General features: G+C 45.3%; 1 protein-coding gene across 2 annotated transcripts in view; it reads right to left on the reverse strand.

Moving 5' to 3' along the window:
- The window catches only part of SLC35F3 (solute carrier family 35 member F3), a 372,006-nt gene that overhangs the window by 86,921 nt on the left and 264,492 nt on the right, over positions 1-20,593 (reverse strand). For both annotated transcript variants that reach the window (XM_035281314.3, XM_035281315.3), the window contains one exon: positions 10,641-10,965. In XM_035281314.3, coding sequence (XP_035137205.1) covers positions 10,641-10,965 — 325 coding nt within the window. The remainder of the gene's footprint in view (positions 1-10,640; positions 10,966-20,593) is intronic.

Here is a 20,593-nt window from a genome sequence, read left to right on the forward strand (position 1 = left end):
AGCCTTTACCCTGCGGCTCAATTAGAAATGGGTTATTATTACCTAAAGAAATATGGCATGTGTAGAAAGGCCATCAAGGAAGAGACTGGACAATGAACGACAATAGTAATCACCACTCAAGTAATCATCAACCAGCAGCAGGGGTGGCAGTGATCACTGTTAATGAAGCACTGATCAAGGGCCATGCTCTAGGTGAGCTGATTTGCACCCCAGACCTTGAAGCCCACCATGTAAACAGGCATTATTGGCTCCATTTTCTTTTATTTATTTGAGACAGAGTTTCACTCTTGTTTCCCAGGCTGGAGTGCAATGGCGTGATCTCAGCTCACTGTAACCTCCGCCTCCCAGGTTCAAGTGATTCCTCTGCCTCAGCCTCCCAAGTAGCTGGGATTACAGGCATGTCCTACCACACCCGGCTAATTTTGTATTTTTAGTAGAAACGGGGTTTTGCCATGTTGGTCAGGCTGGTCTTGAACTCCTGACCTCAGGTGATCAGCCTGCCTTGGCCTCCCAAAGTGCTGGGATTACAGGTGTGAGCCACCACGCCTGGCCTGGCTCCCTTTTTAAATATGAGAAAACAAAAGCCACAGGAACCCTTACAAATAACTTACCCTAAGTCATGTGGGGTCTAAACGGTGCATCTGAGAACTGGAACCAGCCTGACTCAAAGCTTGGGTCCCTTCCTTCCACACGTGGTCTCATTCCTTTCTATATCCCTGGAGCCTGCTGTGGGTACGACACTCGGGAGGTACTCCTGTGCCACATGGGGCAGGAAAGTGCCAGCTATTTGGGAAGCCATTATAATGTCTGTTCCTATGAAGGGCAGCATGATCATTCCAATTTAGCGAGGATTTATATACCATAAAGGCCAAAGGGGTGCCGGTGGAAGACAAGTGAACAGAAACACATCTGCTTTAGCTTCTGCATGGCACTAGCATGTTTTCTCCTTGCTTTTTGGCTTTTGAAACATAAAAAGCATCAAGAGCTGGACAGGACATTGTTTTCTAGACAAATGGATCACCTCACATCTCCTCACTTTTAGCTCATATCCTGGAATGTCACGACAATGATAAGTTCCACATCAGTTCTCTGCCCCTCCTGTCAGGACTTGTCTCAAAGTTCACCTCTGCCAAGAAAGGATCCTTCCTCCCACAACAGCCTAAAATAAAGACAGGGCACAATGCTGTCCTTCTGGCTGTGGGCTCCATACCAGCTATCTGGTTAATCTGAACTGAATCTTCATAAGGAGAAGGACTCAGTACTGGGGTTCTACTACATTGTCATCATTATTATTTTATGACCTCATCATCATCACCATGATTTTACGACCTCCCCCTCATCATCATCTTTTTTTTTTTGAGATGGGGTCTCACTCTGTCACCCAGGCTGGAGTGCAGTGGTGCGATCTCACCTCACTGTAACCTCTGCCTTCCAGATTCAAGCGAGTCTCCTACCTCAGCCTTTCAAGTAGCTGGGACTACAAGCACTTGCCACGACTGGTCTATTTTTGCATTTTCAGTAGAGATGGGGTTTCATCATGTTGGCCAGGCTGGTCTCGAACTCCTGGGCTCAACTGATCTGCCCATCTCAGCTTCCCAAAATGCTGGGATTACAGCATGAGCCACCATGCCTGGCCCTCCTCATCATCATTTTATGACCTCATAATCACCATGAGCAGCATCATTTTATGACATCATCATCATCATCACTTTACGATTTGGAGAGAGCAGTAGGCATGGTTTGAATGAGTTTTGCTACCCACATTAGGAGTCAACCAAAGATAGACAGGAAATCCCTGGACCAAGAATAGTTTGGAGCTTTATACACGCTATCATGTTTAATTTTGTTCAGTTCAAACACATGATCTACACCGGAGCTGTGGGAGCCCACAGGAAGGGCACTCAATCCCACAGCAACCTTTGGAAGTGGGAATTAAAGTCTCCATTTTTTCAGACAAGAGCTGAGACTAAGAGCTTTCAGTTGACTTACCTTTCATCATGTTGCCAAATAAAGGAAGAGGTGAGTTTCCCACCCAAACTCTCTAATGGCAAGCATGTGTTCTTATCATCTAACACAATGTGCCAGGATGGGCTAGCAGCACTCCTACCCTTGTGGCTCCATCCTGTGTAGGCACTGCCTCCAGGTTCCTTCCTATGAGGAGCGAGAGTGTTGACCCACTCCCTTCCTGGTAGCATCTCTGGAGAAATCTGAGGCTGCAGAGAACAGGGCTCTCCTGCCCTTTCTCTGAACATCTCTGGACTCATTGATAATATGAATGAGTTGGACCAGAGAATCCTTTTTTGATCTTTCCAGGTCTTTGTGCAGATGATCTTTTGCTAAATGTGGTGAGATTTTTAAGTTTCAATGTGCTTATTACTGGCTCACTAGTCTTGACTCAATGACGAAAAAATCACATGGGAAGTAAGGAATGGCTCAACACCAGTTAGGTGGGATGGGGAGGCCCCTGAGCAGCCTGGTTACATCCTGCAAACCTGTACACACCTGCAACTTTTGCATGCCACATACATGGGCCCTCCTTCTCATCTGACTCACACAAAGATTAATTGCTCCTCAAAATCCACTAGTTGAAGGACGCTCCTCTGGGAAACTATCCTTCATTGCTTCCCACCTTTGATTTCACTGTCACGCTCATCTTGCAAACATTCATAGGGACCATGGCATTTTATACTAAAAATTTTACCAAATCCCTTTTTGATCATTTCAGCCTCAGGTATCATGACCCCACAAGAGTCATAACTGCACTCATACGGCAGTTATTTAAATGGCTGCTATCCTTCAAACCCACACCTTAAACACCAACATGAGCACTGGAGCTGACCTTACAAAGAATTTCAGTGAAACTGAAATAACATTGCTATAGCTAACTATGACAAGCTCTGGAATTATAAGGTCATAAGACAGATAACCTTCTTAAGTGCTAAACTTCAAAGCCAAATCCTTGATATCTGTTCAAAGATGAATGGCGATCTCAGATAATTGGGATGTGGGATGGCTGAAGTACAGAAAAAAAGGAGATGAAAAGGGAATGAAAATGTTCTGCTTGCCTCAGTGAAAGCCTAAAGATCACTTGTAGAATATTCTGAACTTGTCTTCAGGGGTGTTTGGTTGTCATTGAATTTCACCGGGATGAAGCCAGCATCTGTTAACTGAGATGTGGTGGTGGGGTGGGGGTGATGCCAGTGGGGAAATAAATGAGCTAATCTATGAATACTACAATGTTAGAATGAAAGGGAAGACTATAGAGTGGTGGGACCTGGTGTCAACTCAAGAAGGTGATGTCACGATCTGGGGCATGTGGACAATGTTCTGTTTCATTTTGCCACTGATGTATTCTCGAATATTGCAAGCATTGTCTGGAAATAGGCAGAGATAAATCAAACCTATTCAGCCTCCCCCATCCTGTTTCTTCCTTTGCTGACACTGGTGCCCGTTATGACTTCTTATTTAGACTTGGAGTACTGATTACATGCTTTCCTGTGGCTGTACCAGACACCTGCTACTCAGCTGGCTACGTGTGTGTGTGTGTGTGTGTGTGTATGTGTGTGTGCGCATGGGGCATGGTATTTTGCCTCAGGAGAGCAAAATCTCTTGGCTATACTTGAGGATGTGTATGTGTAATTGCCATTATTCACCACCACACTGAAGCCACAGGCCAAATTACAATCTTCCAATATTTTTTCAAATTTTTCTAAACTAATTACAAAAATAAACACACAAACAACAAAAACATCAACTGTAAGAGTTCCGAATGTAGCCCATCACTTTCTGGGTGGATAATTCTTAGAAATCAGATAGGAAAGGCTGGGTGCAGTGGCTCATGCCTGTAATCCCAGCACTTTGGGAGGCCAAGGCGGGCAGATTGCTTGAGAACAGAAGTTTGAGACTAGCTTGGGCAACATGGCAAAACCCCATCTCTACTATTTAATGCAAACCCCAAACTGTCAAGAAAAACAAAAAACAAAAAACAACAATGAAGAAATCAGACAGAAAATGAGACTGCTATGAGGTGGGAGGAAGGGTGAAAGTAAAGAGAATTTCCACTTGCTCTGGTCACTGCTGTATCCTCAGTTTCTAGAATAGCCCCTGAGACAGGGAAGGTGCTGGAAAGATTTTGTGGAATGAATGAAGGACTCTGTCTTTCCTGGTTGGAGGAAGGGCCCTGTTACTTTGTTTCCAGTGGGGCCCTACCCTATAAAGAACAACTGTTGTCTGGGCAGGGTGGCTCATGCCTATAATCACAGCACTTTGGGTGGCCAAGATGGGTGGATCACGAGGTCAGGAGATCGAAACTAGCCTGACTAACACGGTGAAACCCCATCTCTACTAAAAACACAAAAAATTAGCCAGGAGCGGTGGTGGGCAACTGTAATCCCAGCTACTCTGGAGGCTGAGGCAGGAAAATTTCTTGAACCCTGGAGGCGGAGGTTGCAGTGAACTGAAATCATACCATTGCACTCCAGCCTGGCAACAGAGAAAGACTCCATCTCAAAAAAACCCCAAACAAACAAACAAAAATAACGTTGATAGGAGCAACAGGCTGGAATGTGTCTGGGGCTCAGGGTAAGAAAAGCATCAGCTTGCATGAAATGTGAGGTCTGACAGCAAGAAGGCAGGGAGATGCTGGGCCTTGCTAATTAGTGGTCCCTTGGCAATGCCTTAGCATTTACCCCTGTGCCTGAAAAACTGTACAAATATTTCCTGGAAAGAAGATATTCCCTGTGTTTCCAGAACACTTGAGTTTGGTAAAAGTGACAATTAAAATGCTTTTTATGAACAAAAGAGTGTGATATAGTCTCAAAAAGTTGATAGTTCAAACAAGTTTTATAATATTTCAGGATTTACACTCAAAGTTTTTGCTACTGCTCAGGAACTAGGCATCCTGTCCCCCAATAAACACCTGACAGTCATTCCACCTCTTACGTGAAATGAGACCATATGCTGTAACCAGCTACATAATTAGTATTATGAATCCTACTTTTGAAAGCAGCTCTGATTATACAAAATCTTCTGGAGGCTCCCCTTGCCTGGAGAATAAAGCCCCAACCTTTGATTGGGCACCCCAAGTCCTTCCCATGTGGCCTTCAGTTGAATTTGGAGTCCCAAGATCAACTGTGCCCTGTCCTCACCCCCAAGCTACAGCCAAGTCAGTCTGCCCTCAGCTCTTGCCCCACAGCCTCCTTATACTTTATTCTGTTTTTTATAGAAGACCCTGTCTCCCACTCAGTTGTGAGCTCCTTAGGGTCAAGAACACAACTGTCATTCACATCTGTCCATGTGCCCACACAGACACAAGGAAGTATTTGTTGACCTGGATTGACCTCCAGCCTTGTCCTTCATTCTATTTTCTACAAAGTGGCAGCAGCTGCATTTTGAAAGATCCAATCTGATCACTGCTTCCATGGCGCCTGCTGATATTCACGCTGGAACTAAAACTCCTCAGCATAGTGTGGGAGGCTCACTGGCATCTTCTCTGCCTAACTGCCGGGTCTTCTCTCTCATCTTACCCCACTTACATCCTACATCTTAGGAAGAGCTCCATGCTCTGTGTCCAGTCTGTGTACTTTATCCAGGCTACTGTCTGCCTAGAATGTTCTTGACCTTCTCCTTCAGCACCCAGAGAACCATCTGCTTGTCCTTAAAGAAATTGTTCCTAGCTAACTTCTTTTTTTTTCTTTTTGAGACAGGGTCTTAACGCTGTAACCCAGGCTGGAGTGCAGTGGCCTGATCACTGCTCATTGCAGCCTCGACCTCCCAAGACTCAGGTGATCCTCCTGCCTCAGCTCCCTGAGGAGCTGGGACTATAGGTGCACCATCACACCTGGCTAATTTTTGAATTTTTAGTAGAGACAGGGTTTTGCCATGTTGCCAAGGCTGGTGTTAAACTCCTGGGCTCAATCAATCTGCCCACCTCAACCTTCCAAAGTGTTGGGATTACAGACATGAACCCCCACTGCGCCAGGCCATAGCTGCCATTTTCTAAGAAACTTTTGTACCCTGTCCCTGGACACATGTATCTGAGTTTCACCCCCTCTCAGCTCCCTGGCATGCACCCCCACCTTGTGTGGCTATCTGAGTCACTTTCCAGGTTTTGGGATCCTGGAGGAAAGAGTCCACTTATCTTGTATTTCTGGTGCATTGCCTAGAGAAGATGCACAGTAACTATTTTCAGAACAAAGCTCCAGATTGCAACCGCTCCACTCTGCTCTTTTGATTTTAAATGGCCGATGAATGTTACAGCTGCAAGACCCAATATGGTTCCTGCGTAAGTCTGGGTGGCAAGGTACACATGCCAGGCCCTTGCAGGGTTTAAGATGAAAGGCATCTCAACTACCCTTTCCCCTTTCTTGGCTCTGTTGTTGCTCAGAATATCTGAAGCAGAATCAATAGGCTGGCTTACAGAAAGCCTGGAACTACAAAGGCAGAGAAAAACATCTGTCACCACTGCACAGTTCACTTTTTTTTGGCAGCCGCACGATAGCAGAAGGTCTCAGCATTTGCTTTTGAAAACAGGTCACTACTGCTGCAAATTCCTGGAAGATCTTCGGGCAAGAATGAAAATGCCCCAGCTCTGCAGACCTCTCGGATCTGAAAAGCTGCGTTCCTGTTCCAGGTTCAGAGGGGCCAGGAGGCTGTGTCATCACACCTGTGCTCAACAGGCTCTCCCAAACACAGACCTCATACAGCCACCTCCCTATGCCTCCCACCTTGTGCTAGGTGGTCCCGGAGACTGTGGCTCCCAAGCACCCTCAAGTACCTAAAGACCGAAGCCCTCTCTGAGTTCTGGGCACTATTACTTCCTTAGAACATCCATGTGGCCAGTTTCAGTGAGAAACGGGGAAGATAAGGGTAGGACTGCTTATCATATTGGAGAAGGAAGCAGCCCATTGAGAGCCAGGATAGCTGAGTGCTTGCTGGGAAGACTGTAAGGCAGGGACTGAAAACCCAGATGAGTTTGGTTGAGAGGTTTGCCCGTTCACATCTAACTCCTGACAACAGTATCTGATCATGAGAAGCCCTGATCAGTGTTCTTGTGTGCCCTGTGCAGCTACGAGGGCTACAGGTTGATTTCTTCAAGACTGACACTTGCATGAGCACAGGAGTTGGCACTCTTTTTTTTTTTTGTGGTTCCAATAAAACTTTATTTATGTGCCCTGAAATTTGAACTTCATATAATTTTTATGTACCGCAAAATATTATTGCTGTTTTGGGCTTCCTTTCTAATCATTTAAAAATGTAAAAACCATACTTAGCTCATGGGCTATTCCTAAACAGATATGGGCCAACATGGTCATATCAACCCCTGACTGATATTACGGATAAACATATCCTAAAATAGTTACTTTAGGGTAACAAGATTATGAGCAGTCCTTACTTTCTTAATATACTTACCTATACTTTTAAATTGGCCACTATGAGGCAGCCAATTAACAAAGCGTGGGCAACAGCCTTCAGAATAACCCACAGAGGCTATCACAGCACAAGACTGGCTCCTTGCATTTATACAAGCTACATTTTATAGGGCACTTTCATAGGCAGCGTGTCATTTGATCACACAGCAGTCCTTTGTGCAAGGCAGTGCATATATCACCACCTCCCATTTACAAATGGCATCTGAGGCTCTGAGAGCTTTGAGGACTTGCCCATGGATCCTCCCCTCATGAGTGGCAGAGGACCAGCGTTCGAAGAGGACCAGGGCTGGAAGAGGACCAGGGCTCAAACATCCTCTGGGCCCTAGTGGAGTCGCTCATCAGTTCTACATGGTGAGGTGAGTCCTAGTTGTAACATTTGGTAAAATCAGCAGCATTTGAAAAAATCTGTAGCTGGGGCTCAACAACTCCAGGGCATTTACAGTTAAAGTGCAGCCCATGGACCAGCAGCACTGGGATTCCCTGGAAGTTCATAAGAAAAGCGGAATCTCAGACTCACCCAGACCCACTGAATCAGGGTCTGCCTTCAACAAAACCCCATGGAGTCTCACAAGGCGTTGCAGATTGAGGAGCTCTGTGCTGGGGAGCACATACCTTCCTTTTTCTGCTTTGGCTTTCTGCTCTGGCTTCACCTTGGGGAAGCAGCTCAGGTGGGGAGGGTTTACAGAAAAGATGCTTCCATCTGATTGCTTCCTGATAACTGCAAGAAAAGCTGCTGTATCCATCCAGCTCCCCTCTTTATGGAACAGGTCTCTGTTCATCTCCTTTTCTTCCTAGCTCCCTGCTAAACCCTTTCAGCCAAGAGCCTCATCTCAGACAACTCAGAATCTTCTCTTTGACATTAATTTTGATAAAAGCTTAAAGATGAAAGATGTAATTTCAGTCTTCCTTGATTTCTGAAAATACTAAAGTCTGTCTAAAGTACTCCCAATATGAGTTGTGGCAGAGTTGTGATTTCCTAAGGAAGGTATGTGATGTTAAAATTTTTCTCCCCTTCTTTTACGAAAAAAATTTCTCTTCATCCCTCTAATGATGTACATGGCTTGATTGACATGCCTGATAATTGGCTGGTAAATTGGCAGCTCTGCCTAGCCACAGGGCTAACACCGCTTACAAACAGAAAAAAAATTTTTTTTTTAAAGAGCTGAAGCAGAACGTGATGACAGATATTAGGCAAGGTTTTACCCAGTTTCAGTAATAAAGTTGGAATTATCCTCCCCCTTTTTACACTGTTTTGCAGTTAACAGGGCGGTCACCAGATTTTTTTCATGATTCTTTTTGAGCACTTTTCATAGGAAGACAATAGGTTGAAACCAAGGTGTTGATGCTTTTCTATGTATAACCAATCTTCAGTGACCTTTGATTTGTTTCCTGTTGACTGTATAAGCACCACACCACTGTGAGGTTTTCAGCACTTTAATGGTGCCAGGCCTGCCCTAAGTGGCTGGCAGTGACAGTCTTCTCCCCAGGTAAGTGGTAGCCATGGAGCACATCTGGGACAACAGCCAGTGCTACCACTTGGCAGGGGACGTCTTTCAGCCTATAAGGTGGAAGATATATGGTTGAAAGAAGCATTTCATCTTCTCTGCCAATAAGTCGTGATCAAGAAAGTGCACATGGGCTCACTTTCGGCATTTCATGAGAGGCAGTAGCATGCCATTCCAATCAGTTTTAATGAAAGGCAAACTCCTAATTACCGATTAAACACACTTAGGGATACTTAACTGTTAAATCCATCGTTTACTAAAGATTAGCTTTTCTCTGGGACTATTTTACTTTTGCCTGTGGGACAGTCTCGGGCCCTAATGATTTGTTTCCTTCTGTTTTTGGCATCTGTTCAGAAGAGGGTGCATTACGTGTCTCTTTAGCAATTTCTGGCTGGTCCATGAGCCACTGGTTTAAGTCAACCCTGAGGATCAGAATTCTTTGCGCTAAATCCTTTTCACTAAGGGGACATGTGAGATTTGCCGTGTGATTCAATTCAAGCTCCATCAGAGCCCCCTCCTCCAGAATTTATGCTCTAATTTACAAGCTGGCCTTTGAAAGGAGGCAGGCCAATCTCCCTCTGAACATTAAAAAAGTGTATCGCACCCATATTTCCAGCTATGAGTTTACAGAGACAAACTGGTAGATTCCCAGAAAGATATTCTGGTCCAGGTGTACACCTCCATTTCCAAGCCTCTTTGTTGCGCAGACCCAATGATGTTTTTAACTATTTTGTACCTTCTAAGGGCAACTTCAGGTTGTGGCAATCTTATGGGTGTATGTGTTTGGCAAGGTGGGGTGTGGTGGGGAAGAAGGCAATGGTGAAGGAATGTTCATTTTCTCCTCACCTCTGGGAATGATAAAACTCGTTTCCAGGGCCTACTGTGTCACCTGGCCAGCATTCATTTCTGTTTTTGTTTTTTGACTAGGCCTGATTTGGGGAACACCCTGACACACCCCACAGAAAGCCTCCACTTTGGGTAAACACTAGGTGCTCTTATTGGCACAGATGAGCACCACGGGTCAACACCTACAATGTGACTCCCGGGGAGGGCTGCGGGAGCCCTCCTGCACTCTGAGGTAGGGGGTTGAGGCCAGAGGGTTTCTGGCCCCTTTTTGAAAGCGATGTCATTCCAATGGACTGCATTTGAGTAAATCTAGTCAGAAAAGTCCAGACAGTGCTTCAGTTTTGACCATCACACTGGGAGATATTCAGACCAATCGATTACATACCCGAAGCGGGGCATGTCTTGGAATTACAAAGAGGATGAGTAAGGAAGTCTTCGCAGCGAACATCTACGTGAGGAAAGTGAGCTACAGGAAGCGTCTGAGTGGCCTTGGTTCTCCATGGCCTGGCGGTCCTCACCCCAGCCTGCTGAGGGATGAGCTGAGCTACACAGTTCTCTCGTTTCTAAGCTTTCTGGGGACCTACTACTTGCCGTCTCGGGAAGACGCTGCCGGCTGCTGTTTGATATAAAGGGGCTCCCAGGATCAAGGGGCAGGAGGAAGAGGAAGGAGCGCTCACCACCCAGGGTAGAGAGAATTCTGCTCCCGCCCCCACTGGGAGAGCAAATGCATTCACTGCGACATCTCTCCCCCGGCTCCCACCGGCCCACCCCAGCGCCCGCCACCAGGGGCAGCTCTGCAGAGTCCACGCAGGACGGAGCAGCCTCGGTCAGGTGACCTCCTCCTGCGGGAGGCGCCTACCTGAATCGCTGCTTCACTGACTGCTTCTCCGTGGACTTGCAGACGTGCCCCACGTAGTACAACGGGAAGAATAAAAAGTTCCAGTTGGTGGCAAACCACGTGAGGGTGAAGGGCGCGTCGAACTTCCTGAAGGTCAGCTTGGCGAGCTGCGTGGAGCCCGCCCACGAGGAGCACACGCTCAGCACCACCGCCACGCCCCAGAAGATCTTCTTGAGCTGCGCAGGGGAGCACGTCCAGCAGCGGCGGCTCGCTCTCCCGCCGGCCTCCACCCCGGCCGGAGCCTGGGCCTCCGCCGGGCCCGGGGAGTCCCGGGGGCGCTCCTCCCCTGGGGAAGAGAAGGGCGTGGTTAGCGGGGCCTGCAGACCTCACCCCTGCACTTCTCAGGGCGCTGCCCTGCAGCCAGTGTCACCCCCAGCTACTTGGGGGCGGGGAGGGAGCGGGCGCAGGGGCGGCTTCCCGGACTGCTGTGCGACCCCAGGCTGCAATGGAAAGCGTTTGCACTCCCTGGTTTTCCTCCCCTTCAGATCCTCGGCTCTCCAAGAGTGGTCCCCGGGCCCGGGAGCAGCAGCACCGTCCCCCGTGCCCGGACCTTGTTGGGAATGCAGAATCTCAGGGCTCACCCCAGACCCCCAAATCAGAACCTGCATTCACCCACAGAGCGGCTGAAATATCTCCACTCTCGTTTATGTCAGTTGACGGGTACTCAGGTGCTCCTGGGTGCGGGGGCCGTACTGGGAGCTGGAGGTTCCTGCATGAGGAGGTCTTGACCTCTAAAAGACCCCAGTACCGTGACAGAGGTGACCTGTTAAAGGCACAGGTGGTCGAGACTCTCCTCTTCTTTTGTGTGTACAGCAAAACTTTTCTATCTGCTTTAACTGGCTTCCCGCTGATAGCCTGCAATCCCACTTCCAAGCTTTACTTAAAAACCACAACCTCTGGCAGCTGGTGTGTGAAAGGCCACAGACACTCCATTCTAGAGCTGTGTGATTTCTGGAAACCAGGCTGCAGCCCAAAGCTTGGCTCTGCGCAGTGTTGTTCACGCAGCCCAGAACAAGGTGAAAAGGCGTTATTTTCCACTGTTTGCTTTCCATTCACGACTGTGTGCGAGTCAGTCAGCTGGAAGTTTAAACAAAGCTGTAGCTTGTGTCGGGTGTAACTACGGATGGATGCAGATTTCCAGAAGGCAATCTACTTGCATTTTATAATGATGTCATGCCTGGCACCTGGCTGAATGGGGTCACACCAGTGCTAAGAGGCCATTTTCACTATGGGGTTACAGGAAACGAGTCCCAAATATATTGGGGTCAAACGTGCTTTCTCTGTATTGTTTAAACTTAAATAACTTTAGTAACAAACTGAAGCATTATGATTCTATGAGGCAAAAATTGTGATTCGACGTAGCCTATTTTTCAGGTGTTAGCTAGTATCATTAACCACCGGCTCTGCTGTATCTGTTTTAGCCAAAGATAAACTGAAGCATTACATGGCTAGTCAAAGAGATAATATACTTTCTTGGCCCAAATTCCATTTGACACCATCTCCATTGTGCTTTATTAATAATGTCCCTCCTTTGCTTACTTTTCGTTTTTGCTCACATATCTGAGTTGGAAAGCCTCTGGAAATCCAAACGTTTGGCCACCCTCTGAGCTTCTGACAAATTGTCTGTTCTGCGTGGGCTGCAGGACAGAAAGATGTGGAGGACAAAAAGGAAGATCAATTTCCAGCCTTTTGGCGAGCTGCGTGCCTATGCCCTCCTACCAGGATCTTTTGACTTCACCCACTGTGCATTCCCACAACTTAATGCAACTGCAGTTTCAGACAGAAGCATGCACATTTCAGTTTACACACGAATTACCTGCCATTTTGAATTAGCATCTGCAGCCCTTCATTATGGAGAGAGTTTGCAAGGTGTGTTGGAGGTTAGGGGGGTTGTCACTGTTAGCATCACTGTCAAAAGCTCATCCTGAAAAGATGATTATAGAGATGGAAAAAAAAAGTTCATATAAAAATAAAATGCAGCTTCACGGTAATAACCTCCAGTGAAAGAATGGACTCCAAAAGAGGCTGAATAAATTCAGCTCACAGTGTGTTTTTCATTGAATGTTTTCATTATAGCAAATTAAGCTTTAAAACTTTGCAAACGAAGCAGTGTTGCTGCATAGCTTTTACAATGAAGGAGAAAATCATCAAATCATGTAATTTGGTATTGCCAAAATGTTTCTACAGATTTGATTAAAGAAGTTGTTCTCTAACTTCATAACTTCTCTGGATCCTCTAACCAAAGGAATATGAACAACACACAAAATTAAGACACTTAGAACTAAACTCACTCTGTTATTTGAAAACAACCACATAGAAATAGAATAACGTTTTCCAAAAGGCAATGCAGTTAACAGGCAAAAAAGGAAAAAAGATTCAGTGTTTGGAGAAATTTGGAAAACACCAAGTAGAACAGACAGGTTCCTTTGCTGTAAAAATATTCAGGGCCAATGAATGGATATTGTGAATTTCCAAGAGGCTGCTTCCCATATTATTTAAATGTGTAACGCCCGTGGCAGGGACTACTATATTCTGGAACACACTTTGGGAAACACTGGAATAGACCCAGAAAGAATAATGGACAACCAAACCCAATTCACTGCAAACCTCCTACTTCACGATACTGTGCGTCTTATAATAATAATCACTTATCAGTTTCATTAGCTCATTCTTCATACTGCTAAATGTGTCATACCTCATATAAATAAATATATTCTTTATACATACATCATAAAAATGCTTAGTAAAGAAAAAGCAATTTTTAATGATGTTAGCACTCAGAGATATCACTATTGACATTTGCTGCCGTATTTTCCCTAGTCCTTTGTGTCTGTACCACACACACACCCCTCTCAGCAGAACTGTGCTCCCATCATAAATGGACACACAAACCCATGCACACCCCCATACTGGAAAATTGCCATCACACTATGTTTTTATCTTTCATTTATTTAACTAAACTTATAACAAACAGCATGCACCTTTTACATCTCACAGGGCTACGGGCAATGCAATGCATCCTAAGAGCCTTTCAATCAGCCAGGAAATCACTGTGAAGCATGTGCCCTGTGCCAAGAGCTTTGGGCGGCCTATAAATAAATGTAAAGCACGATTCCCACCCTTCAGGGACAGACAGGCTATGTGAGAGGGATGAAACAGACCCATGAAGGAATCACAGAACAACTATGTATAAAACAGAGATTCTGACTACATAACAGGAATTCTTCAGGAAGTATGGCCAGTATGAGTTGGAATTACCATGAAAAGAATCAGAAGAGGCAGGTGGTTGACCTGGGTCTTGGAGGATAGAATGTAAAAGTAAGTAAAACTAGGAGCAACGTTCAGGGTCAGGAATACACATGACCTTCCCAGGGGTGGTGAGAATAGTGATGAGATGTGAAATTCACTGCCACCTCGTCACTCTGCAATGCCTCATCTTGCTTTGGTTAGACATGCCACAGGAGAAACTGCCAGGTTTGCTGAAGGGACTGCAGCAAACTCAGATGTTGACTGATTCTACAAAGTGAGAAAATTAGTTGAAGAATAAATGTAGAGCGACACTACAGTTTTGCTTAGCAGAGACATTTATTCTCTACTATTGGAAATGCAGCAAATGCACCCCACACTTTACATCATTTCCAGGGTTATTTTCAATGAGCTGGCCAACTGATGCTCAAACAGGTTTCAGACAGAAGGAGTTACAAGGAGGAGGGCTATATCTCTTTTCAGAAGCCTTTCAAATCTTCTAAGTGTAGGAAACTTTTGTTTAATTCTGCCCACCCCCACCTCCAACATTTCAGGTCAAGTGTTGGCTTTGTGTGATTTCACTCCTTTATCACAGTTGAAAGAGGCAGTGCCTCAAGGAAATCAATGCCAAAATTAACCTCACACTGTTTACTGCCACAGCTCCTGGACCATTAGTGCACAACTGGAAATGCTATTTATGTCACCACACCCTCGCTCTCCAACAGCCCTACCCCGCTAACAGTCCCTCTGTTGATGATCTTCTCGTGCCTTAAATTCTAATCTTGTCCTTTAGCCAGCAGTCCTGGGAGCAATGCAACGTGGATTACACACTGTGGCCCAATGCTTGTGCTGACAGATGCTATAACTGTGGATTCAAGCATCTCTCTGAAGCTGTGTCATCTCTAAATTCTGTTTATGCTACTTAATTCATCCATAAATGCTGGAGGACAGGCAAGTTCATCCCAGTTCTGTTGGCTGAGTTGTTTCCATTGAGCACGTGTGTGTGTGTGTGTGTGTGTGCGCGCGCGCAGTGGGAGTGCTCTCTTGTGCACTTTGTATACTCCATGGCATGGTGAGATGTAACCATGCCTGTGTGTGAGCTTCCATTTTAGCCTTGTCTCAGGGTCCTGAGGGCTGTCAGGCAATTTGTTAAAATGGCATAAGCCCTACACCCTGCAAATCACACTTTTTGCTTATGAGCAAAGACTCTTGACCAGAGATTAAGGATTCACACTCTTTGGTCAAGCAGAAGTAGTACCTAGAGGCAACGTCTGCAAAGCAGAAGGAAACTCTAGGTCACAATGGGTGAGCTGAAGGACTAGTTTAGCTGCCAACTCATTCAGGTATCAAGGCACATCCTTTGTCCCATGAGCTGTCCACTGCTTAGGCCTGAGAAAATCATGAATTAGGCACTTTTCTTTTTTCTTTTTTTCTTAATGTAAGTCACTTCTACAATGAAAAGTAAGAAAGATTGGAAAGTCATTCACTCTCATCTCACAAAATGGCCTTCTGAACTTTCAAGAGACCACTAATGTTTCTTTTATGAACTTCCCTGAGAATAAGTGGACCCTGTTGACTCCTTTATAAAAAAGGCTCCAGGGGGTTTACCCTTAGAAAGTGCTCAAGTCCTTTCTTTAGGGTAGGGGACCCAGAGCTGGAAGCAAAAGACCACCAGCTGGCTCCCAAACGCAAAGGAGATAGAATTGCACAGGCAATGGGAGACGATGCCTCACAACTGACATCTGTATCAGTAAGATCTATATCGTTATTTTATTTGTTTATGGCTTGAGATATAATTCTCATACTATAAAATTCAGCTACATACACAACTCAGTAAGTTTTAGCAAATTTGAATTGTGAAACCATCACTGTAGTATCGTTCTGTATTTGTCATGCTGAAATGAGTGCTTGTGCCCATTTGCAGTCACTCCCTGTTCCCCCCTTCAACCCTAGGCAACCATGAATGTGTTTTCTGTCTCTACCATAATTTGCATATCCTGAACATTTCATATACATATTCAGACTTTCACATTTGATTTCTTTCATTTAACATCATGTCTTTGGGGTTTATCCATGTTGTAGCATGTGCCATCAGTTCATTCATTTTTTTTTTTTTTTTGAGACAGAGTCTTGCTGTGTCATCTAGGCTAGAGTGCAGTGGTGCAATCTTGGGTCACTGCAACCTCGGTCTCCTGGGTTCAAGCAATTCTCCTGCATCAGCCTCCTGAGTAGCTGGGCTTACAGGTGCCCACTGCCATGCCTGACTAATTTTTGTATTTTTAGTAGAGATAGTTTCACCATCTTGATCAGGCTGGTCTCCAACTCCTGACCTCATGATCCACCTGCCTTGGCCTCCCAAAGTTCTGGGATTACAGGCGTGAGCCACTGCGCCCAGCCAGTTCATTCTTTTGATGCCTGAAGAAAATTCTACTGTATGGATATACCAAATTTGGCTTATCCATTCATCTATTGCTGGACATGCAGATTGCTTCCAGTCTGGGGCTCCTGTGAAGAAAGCTGCTGTGAACATTCTTCTATGAGTCTTTGTGTGGATATAGATTTGCATCTCTCTTGGGTGGAGAGTTTTCAGGCCACTCATTCAACAAATCTTAACTGACCACCTACTTTGTGATAAAAGGCAGGCACAACTTTTCCCTCACGGAGCTTGCTTAGTCCAAGTGGCAGTGCTTAAAGCACCCACATCTCAGAGGCTTAACTGCATCTAATTCCGTCCAAACAGGACACAGTTGAGAGCTGCTCTGGGAACTAAAGTTCCACCTTCCCCCATCTCTCAACTCCTGCCCCTTTTCCTTGACTGCATGAAAGACAGGGTCTGATGAAAACATTTCCATTTATTGATTACTGATGAATACACCATCCCAGGATCTGGCCAACAAACTAAATAGCTTTTGCATCATGAGGAGCTTAGAAGAAAGCTTTTGTTTATGACCATTTGCAAGTGTAACTTATCTTCCAAACAATCCGTTTCAGGCTTTGTTTATCTTTCCTGCTCATTAAATACTTGCTCAGTGAATTTATGTGTAACATTATTTTTAAGCAGTGATGTAAAGGAAAGGGGAGGAGACTTGCAGAAAAGGCTTTCACACATATAAGGCCACCTACATGCCCCAAACATCCCAAAGCAATTCTCATTTCACTTGTCCCAACCCACTTACCCTTGCCAGATCATCCATATGGATTCCTGGACTTTAGGTCCGAAAACACTGCCACCATTCACACGTGGCCGAGGTCCCAGGCATGCTCCTAACTAGCACAGGTTCCAGGGAAAGACCAGAATCTATGGATAATTGAAGTTGGATGTTGACCATGGGTAGAGGAAAAGGAGAGGGTATAGAGAATGAAAGGAGAAATTGTTGGTTAGACACCCAATATATATACCACACTCTCTGCCAGTAGGTGTTATATATCTTTTTATACCCATCATGATGGTGGAGATCAGTAGGATTGTTTCTCGTTTGCAGATTGAACAGCTGAGGTTCTGAGAGTTAATATCCCAAGGGTACAATCAGTGAGCAGCTAAAGGCACAGTTTTAACTTGGTTCTCTTTGACTCCACAGCATCAGTGGGAATAGAAAATGTTCTCATTACTCTCATTCTCCCCTTTGAAAGTTGACCATGGTCATGGTGCTCAACACCTCATTCAGAACTGCCTGTCACTAAAGAGGGACTTCAGGTTTGCAGAGGACAGAAACCCATTTGTAACATGGAAGAGACTGAGTGTGTATGGGACTCTGCACTAGGATTTGCTGTCCTGGGAAGAGGTGTTATGGACTGTGTTCTTCCCATATTCATAACTTGAAGCCCTGACATCCAGTGTGGCTGTATTTGGAGATGGGGCCTCTAAGAAAGTAATTAAGGTTACAGAGGCTGGGTGCAGTGGCTCATGCCTGTAATCCCCGAGCTTTGGGGGACTGAGGTGGGGGACTGCTTGAGCCCAGGAGTTCAAGACCAGTGTGTTGGCAACATGGCGAAAACATTATATCTATGACAAAATACAAAAAATTAGTTGCGAGTTACTGGTGCTTCCCTGTGATCTCAGCTACTTGGGAGGCTGAGGTGGGAGGATTGCCTGAGCACAGAAAGTCAAGGCTGCAGTGAGCAGTGATTGCGCCATTGCAATTCAGCCTAGGCATAGGACTGAGACCCTGTCTTAAAAAACAAACAAACGAAAACCAAAAGAATTTAAGTGAGGTCATAAGGATAAAATTCTAATCTGATAGGATTAGTATCCTTATAAGAAGAGACACCAGAGAGTTTGTTTTCTATCCCTGTCTCTCCATGCACACAAAAAGAGAAGAGGCAATGTGAGGACACAGAAGGCAGCTGCCTACAAACCAAGAAGAGAGCCCTCACCAGAAACCAAATTTGCCAGCATCTTGATTTCAGATTTCCAGCCTCCAGTACTGTGAGTACTAAAATGTCCTTTTAAAAAGCTATCTAGACTACAATATGCCGTTATGGCAGTGCTAGCTAATCCAAGGGGTTAAAGTAGAGAGTACACTGTGCTTGAGAAGGTGTAAGGCGTGGACGCACAGGTGCCCCTCTGCAGAATGTGGATGAAATGCTACAGATTTATTTTGATAACCTATTAGGAGAAGAAATAACATCATTGGATTAGAAGTATTAGATGCTATCTTGAATTTATTTGCCTCCTGTATATTGGTTGAACCTTTGTTGTAAAGTTATTTCTCGAGGCAGTGTGTAGAGCTGGGAGAAAACATGGCAGTTGTGAAATTGTGTTTAAAAACAAAATTGTGTTTTGCACTGGGAAATTATTCCTCTCGTTAGGATAAAGAATCAGGAGGTGGGCAAAAATTGCTTTTTGGGGATGGAATGGGTGGTGGGGGCTTCATTGAGATGCCTCCGATCAACTCTGAAGCAGTCTGAGAGCTGGTAAGAGTCAGGTCTTGATCCAGCTCACTTTCCCCACCCATCACCACCATCTCAGTAATCAGATATCTAAATCAGCATTTCTACTTCACTTCCATTTCCTTAGAGGTCCCTGAATAACTCTCAAATGTCCAAATAACCTCATGCAGTCCTGGATTTAAGACAGTCCTGGAATGGACTCAGCCTATGGTGAATCACGACTCTTGAGAAACTGACAGGTATGGATAATCCTTAAATACTGTTGTTTGTGCCTTGGGGGAAAGGTCAGTGTCTCCTCTTGGAAGGAAGCAGAGCACTATGTTTTAATACTTGGTCTGAAGGCATCTGAGCTTGAGGGCATCAGTTTTAATCCATAGGCACTGCTAGTTATGGCTTGTGCAGCCTCCTGGAATTTCAGCATTTTCTGCGGCCTGGGCACACGATGCCTCCATACACAACACACAGCCGGTACTCACTAGTTGGTAAACCTGGTGATATTTTGGTGCTAATGACCTGCACACAAAACCCACACAAATATGCATGTGTCTCTTTGCTGGTGTTTTTCCTCATCAGATGGTTCACATCTCCAGATCCTTTGGTTTCTATGTGGACTGAAATTTGGCTGTTGGAATGCAGAGGATAAACCATAGTTTTACAGGGGGGCAGGCTGTAGGCAGGACAGTATCTCCCGGCAAAGGCACTGCCCACTCCTGCAGCCCGAGGGCTCTTGAGAAAAGGGGGCATGCTGGAGCCTTCTCCTGTGAAGTGGCTGGCCCGCCAGACTCACCATGGCAGTTCTGGGCAGCTTTGTGGGGAATGGGGAAGTATGGCATCTCTTGTCCTCTAATCAGAAGAGGTATGGGTTTTGGTTGGTTGGAGTGTTAGATGAACATGAGCAGAACAGAGCAAAATTAAAACTCAATTTTCTAAAACATGCCTCTAGTTCTTAGCAGAGTTGTGCATCAAGGCAGCACTAAACTTGCTTGGTCAAGGATCAAGGTGGGGTTGGTCTTCAGGTGTTTAACGTGACCTCTAAGGCTTAATCTCCTACCCAAGGATAGACATTCTGAACCAACAAAGGGCGACATGGCTCAGCTCATTCCTGAGCACTGAGGCTTTAACACAGAAACCCTGGGACTGGGACCAGCCCCAGGCAAAGCTGGGAAGTTCCACAGCTTCTCTTTGGGATCTTTCTGTACCTCTTTTTATACCATTTCATCATTTGGGGTCCCGTCTTTTGTCCAGTAGCTTTTTGCTGGTGAAGATTCATGGAGCAAGTTGTACTTAGTCTTTCCACCCCCTGCTCAAATACCAAAATCTACTCCCAGAAAGCACACATTTGCATGTACACATATGTTCACATACAGGTACATGCTAGATTCCTTATTGCTCTTGATCTTAATTCCTCAAAGCTCTGCTCTCTGACTGTAGCTAATGATGGGTTTTAATCAGATAAACCAATCTCTGCTAATGAGTAAGCTACTTAATAGACTCATAGAATGTCCCTGCTGAAAGAGGCAATGGAAGATCTATTCTAGCCTCCTTTCTCTGCAGAAGGAGAAGCCCAGGCTTCAGGAGGCCAGGCGACATGTCCAATATATTAATTAGCTAATGGAGCAGCAGAAAATGACACTTGAGTGTCCCGACACCTCATCCAGTGTTCTTCCCTTCAGACCCTTCTCCTGAGCTACACAATGTCTTAACCAATGGAAATGTATTATGCGCCAAAAAGGCTTTTAAGAATTAAATCTCTTCTTGGCTGTCCCAATAGAGCTGTT

This window comes from Callithrix jacchus, chromosome 19 (assembly GCF_049354715.1).
Source record: "Callithrix jacchus isolate 240 chromosome 19, calJac240_pri, whole genome shotgun sequence".
Lineage (NCBI taxonomy): Eukaryota > Metazoa > Chordata > Mammalia > Primates > Cebidae > Callithrix > Callithrix jacchus.